The 4,981-nt window shown below is 44.0% G+C and overlaps 1 protein-coding gene across 2 annotated transcripts in view; it reads left to right on the plus strand.

Annotated features, from left to right (window-relative positions):
* The first annotated feature begins 300 nt into the window (after positions 1 to 300).
* The window catches only part of LOC133639279 (ras-related protein Rab-40C-like), a 5,710-nt gene continuing 1,029 nt past the window's right edge, over positions 301 to 4,981 (plus strand). Inside the window, exons 1-6 of one of the 2 annotated variants that reach the window (XM_062032485.1) lie at positions 315 to 933; positions 2,682 to 2,742; positions 2,819 to 2,879; positions 2,952 to 3,029; positions 3,090 to 3,312; positions 4,614 to 4,981. The exon at positions 4,614 to 4,981 is cut by the window's right edge and continues 1,026 nt beyond it. In XM_062032485.1, coding sequence (XP_061888469.1) covers positions 780 to 933; positions 2,682 to 2,742; positions 2,819 to 2,879; positions 2,952 to 3,029; positions 3,090 to 3,312; positions 4,614 to 4,924 — 888 coding nt within the window. In that variant the 5' untranslated portion in view covers positions 315 to 779 and the 3' untranslated portion in view covers positions 4,925 to 4,981. Of the gene's footprint in view, positions 934 to 2,681; positions 2,743 to 2,818; positions 3,030 to 3,089; positions 3,313 to 4,613 lie in introns of both variants that reach the window. The other variant, XM_062032484.1, reaches the window with a different exon arrangement.

Below are 4,981 nucleotides of genomic sequence, written 5' to 3' on the forward strand. Positions count from 1 at the left end.
ATTACTATGAGCAAAACCATGGCAAAATTCGCAAATATCCTCAATGATATTAAATAATATCATGTATTAACATTATTGGTATTGCCAATACTCGCACAGTATTTGCTTTGTATTTGATCGATAACAAATTGTGCAGTATCGCCCACACATAATTTCAACAGCTGAGTCGATCTCGATCGCCCAATGGTAGTGACAGACAATGCCATTATATATATATATATTTTTTTTTTTGAGAAACAAGTGAGTCATATCTGGACCGTTTAATAAGTCAATACTATCTGGTTTGCTCACATTTTTTTTCTTCCAAAACCACCAAGAATTTTTCCTTTTAAACACGCCCCCGGATATTACGTTTCCATGACGTAACAACACCCGGAAGTTCCATCGGCGTCAACCAACTGCTGGACTCCTTTAGCCGAGTGTTCCTTAATATTAATGATTGTCAAATGTGCAGCTTATTTTTCCTTCATTGTAATTCCTACATATATGAGTTAACTTTTGGAGCCTATACATTATCTAGCCTGAGCTTGTTAAATGTTAGACAAAGCGTATCTTCCGGCTGTTGCTAACACGGCAGCTAACGCGGCTAAAGCTAATATAGTGTTGACATAACATTACGTTGACGACGATCCTCTTGTCTTGTCGCCTGTTAAGTCAATAATAACAAATACATTACTTTTTACATTGTAACCCGCGTGTATGATTACAAATGGGGCAGCATATGACCTACAACAACATATAAAATACAGTCATTTAGTTGTCTGCCTGCCACGACTGGCATGCGCGGGATGATGGGGAGCCAGAGCAGTCCTGTCAAGACTTATGACTATCTTCTCAAGTTTCTTCTGGTGGGAGACAGCGATGTTGGTAAGGGAGAGATCTTGGACAGTTTGCAGGACGGCTCTGTGGAGTCTCCCTATGCCTACAGCAGTGGTGAGTTGTTGTTGTGCCTTCACTGTTTGTCTCACATGCAACTAGGGGTGCAACGATTCGTTTTGACTTGGATTCGATTCAGAATTTTTTGGTTGCCGATACGATTCCAGGGTGATATTATTATTATTTTTTAGAACTATACGATTCAGTGAGTTGATATCGATTCAGTGGCCTAGTGGTTAGAGGGGTTTTCTCATTGTAGCCCATTGGGTTGAGTTTTTCCTTGCTCTGATGTGGGATCTGAGCTGAGGATGTCGTTGTGGCTTGTGCAGCCCTTTGAGGCACTTGTGATTTAGAGCTACATAAATCAACTTTGATTGATTGATTGATTTTTGTTTTGATGACACCACAGACAGGCAGACAGACTTAAAGTTTAACGTCTTTATCATTAAAATTGCAAAACTTCACATAAAGTCTGCCTTTCTTAAATCCATGTTTTTGTTTTTGTCTAGTATCGCTAAAATCGATGGATTCCCTTTTAAAATTATCTTGGATTGATACCAACTTCCGTAAGGCAAACTTGCCAAGCACAGATCGATGTAGTATAGTTGAATTTAAGGAATATAAATCCATCTATCCATCTTCAACCGCTTGTCCGGAATCGGGTCGCAGGAACAACAGCTCCAGCAGAGACCCCCAGACTTCCGTCTCCAGAGCAACATTAGCGACTTCGTCCTGGGGAATCCCGAAGCGTTCCCAGGCCAGAGAGGAGATGTAATCCCCCCATCTGGTCCTTGGCTTACCGCGAGGTCTCCTCCCAGTGGGACGTGCAACGAGGACCTCCCTAGGGAGACGCTTGTGAGGCATCCGCACGAGATGCCCGAACCACCTAAGCTGGCTCCTTTCCAAGCGAAGGAGCAGCGGCTCTACTCCGAGTCTCTCTCGGGTGACTGAACTTCTCACCCTATCTCTAAGGGAGATGCCAGCCACCCTTCTGAGGAAACTCATTTCGGCTGCTTGTATCCGCAATCTTATTCTTTCGGTCATGACCATAGGTGAGAGTAGGAATGTAGATAGCTCGGTAGACCGAGAGCTTTGCCTTCTGGCTCAGCTCTCGTTTCGTCAAAACAGTGCGGCAGAGAGACTGCAATACTGCTCCGATTCTCCGGCTGATTTCCTTCTCCATCTTTCCCTCACTCGTGTACAAGAATACTTAAACTCCTCCACTAGGGACAGAGTCTCGTCCTCTACCTGGACTGTACAAACCATCGGTTTCCTGCTGAGAACCATGGCCTCAGATTTGGAGATGCTGATCCTCATTCCAGCTGCTGAACACTCTGCTGCGAACCGATCCAGTGAGAGCTGAAGGTCACGAACCGATGGTGCCATCAGGACCACATCATCTGCAAACAGCAGTGATGCAACCTTTAGCCCCCCGAGACGTATACCCTCTCCACCATGGCCACGACTCTGCCTAGAAATCCTGTCCATGAAAATCACAAACCGGATAGGTGACAGAGCGCAGCCCTGGCGGAGACCAACCCCCACTGGAAACGGATCCGACTTACATCCAAGCTCCCGGACACAACTCTCGCTTTGGTTGTACAGAGATTGGATGGCCCTCAGCAGGGTTCCTCTCACTCCGTACTCCCTCAGCACCTCCCACAAGATCTCCCAGGGCACCCGGTCATACGCCTTCTCCAAATTCACAAAGCACATGTAGACTGGATAGGAATATAAATCGATATATCAATTAATCGTTGCACCTCTACATAAAACAATAGCTAACGCTGGCTCTTTCTTTTTAGGAATCGATTACAAGACAACAACAATACTGCTGGATGGAAAAAGAGTAAAACTGGAGTTATGGTAAGAACTAGTTGTGGCTGCAGAAGAGGTGTAAAAACAACAGTATGTTTATGTGTGTGGTTCTTCTGTGTGTCAGGGACACATCTGGGCAGGGGAGATTCTGCACCATCTTCAGGTCTTACTCCCGAGGGGCACAAGTGAGGACGACAGATCATTTGGGGTGTTTTTACATCAAATCTATACTGTGTACTAAGACTTTCCTCCCACAGGGCATTTTGCTAGTCTATGACATCACCAACGGTTGGTCATTTGACGGCATTGACCGCTGGATCCGGGAAATTGATGAGGTAGTCTGAGAAATATAGGATAACACATTTACCCAGTTAAAAAACACAATTTTCTTTTAGCATGCCCCAGGTGTGCCCCGGATCTTGGTTGGCAACAGACTTCACCTGGCTTTCAAGCGGCAGGTTCCAACGGAGCAAGCGAGGGCTTATGCGGAGAAAAACAGCATGACTTTCTTTGAGGTCAGCCCTTTGTGCAACTTCAATGTCATCGAATCGTTCACAGAACTCTCACGAATTGTGCTCATGAGGCACGGGATGGAAAAATTCTGGAGGCCCAACAAAGGTGAGTGTGTTGTTTGGAATGCACTTAGGTTATTAGTATGTACTAACAATAGTACATATGCACTCTGTCTTCAGCGTAGACAAGTAAATCAGAGATTTTGGCTCATTTTATAATACTTAAGCAAAATTATGTGTTTGAATCCTATTCAACAATATACATTAGTAAGAGTAATGAGGTTATTGACTTTTGGGTGTTCGTTTAATATCGTGCAGCGGCATGCAATTTATAGGCGTTAAAAACCCCCAAATGCGATTCATGATGTCTCCTGGGCTCCTTAAGTAAGTAAGTGCTAATTTTAAAGCTAATGCACACAACATTGGCCATTTAATGTATCATTATATTGATTAATAATGCTTCTCGCCTTTTTTAATCAAAGTGCTGGCACTCACAACTTTCTTTGGTCCTACAATGGCTTATTTTTATCCATACTCGATTAAAAAAAGTACAGAAGCTAAGGGCACTATTCACTCATGTGTTTAAGTGGAAAAAAGCTGCGCAATTTCACAAAATAAGCTTGATTTTCCCCTCAATGTAAATCTGTGCGTGTTCTGGGTGGAGCAACCCTTAAATGTGGGTGACATGGCATTGCGTATTCTCCTAGAGCAAATTCTCCCATTACGATTTTTTTCTACATTTAAAACACTTCCTTGTGGTCGACATATGCAATGGTGGTTCTTTGGTCTGTCATAACGTTTTTAGCTTTCAATCAGACATTATTGTGAGGTTTTGTATAAGTTTTTCTAAAAATAGATATACCTTGCCCCCAGACACATTTTCATTCTCTAAAGTCAAAATAATTGCCCAGGCCTGGCATATAGCGTCAATCTGATGAGATGTCCGCTGTAATATTGGCACAAATTACAAATGTTACGTCTCTAATGGCAATGCTGATGTTAAATGGCAGACATTATCAGAAATGATCTTGGATTCTGCTACAAACGTGAAGCCACTACCAAGAATGTATGGGGACGGATGCAGGTCCGAAGCACAGAAATACTGGCGGTCGAGTTCGTTCAAAGAAAGTGGTGTGGAACTGCAAACTCTCAAGCTGGTGGCTATTTATTGCTACCACGCAAATTTGCGATAGCTAATGTTAGCGTTGTCATTTCGATACAAAACTTGGGGCAACATTTCGACTAACTTTGAACCAATCACAGGGAGGAATGAATACACTTCAGCTCTGGATTGTTTTCAGTCAATCACAGGACAACATAAACATGTTTGTCCTATTACATTTTAAACTACCGGGCGATCATATCTGGTGCTCTTTTACATCCAGGTCCTTTTTCCTTTATCTCCAGTTTTCAGCCTCCAAGATCTGTGCTGCCGTTCAATCGTCTCCTGCACGCCCGTGCACCTCATCGACAAACTGCCTCTGCCCGTGTCCATCAAATCCCACCTGAAGTCTTTCTCCATGGCCAACGGCATGAACGCGGTCATGATGCACGGACGCTCCTACTCGGTGGCTCACAGCGCGGCGTCATGCAGCAGTAACGGGGGAAGCAAGGTCAGCAGTATCAAACGCTCAAAGTCCTTCAGGCCTCCACAGAGTCCGCCTAAAAACTCTTCCTCCCCCTCCTCCTCCTCCAAGGGGAACTGTAAAATAGCGTAGTGAAAGTGCGGTCTCAGGCCAGTGTTTACGATGGGAAACGAGCTACCTACAATATCA

Source organism: Entelurus aequoreus, linkage group LG22 (assembly GCF_033978785.1).
Source record: "Entelurus aequoreus isolate RoL-2023_Sb linkage group LG22, RoL_Eaeq_v1.1, whole genome shotgun sequence".
Classification (NCBI taxonomy): Eukaryota; Metazoa; Chordata; class Actinopteri; order Syngnathiformes; family Syngnathidae; genus Entelurus; species Entelurus aequoreus.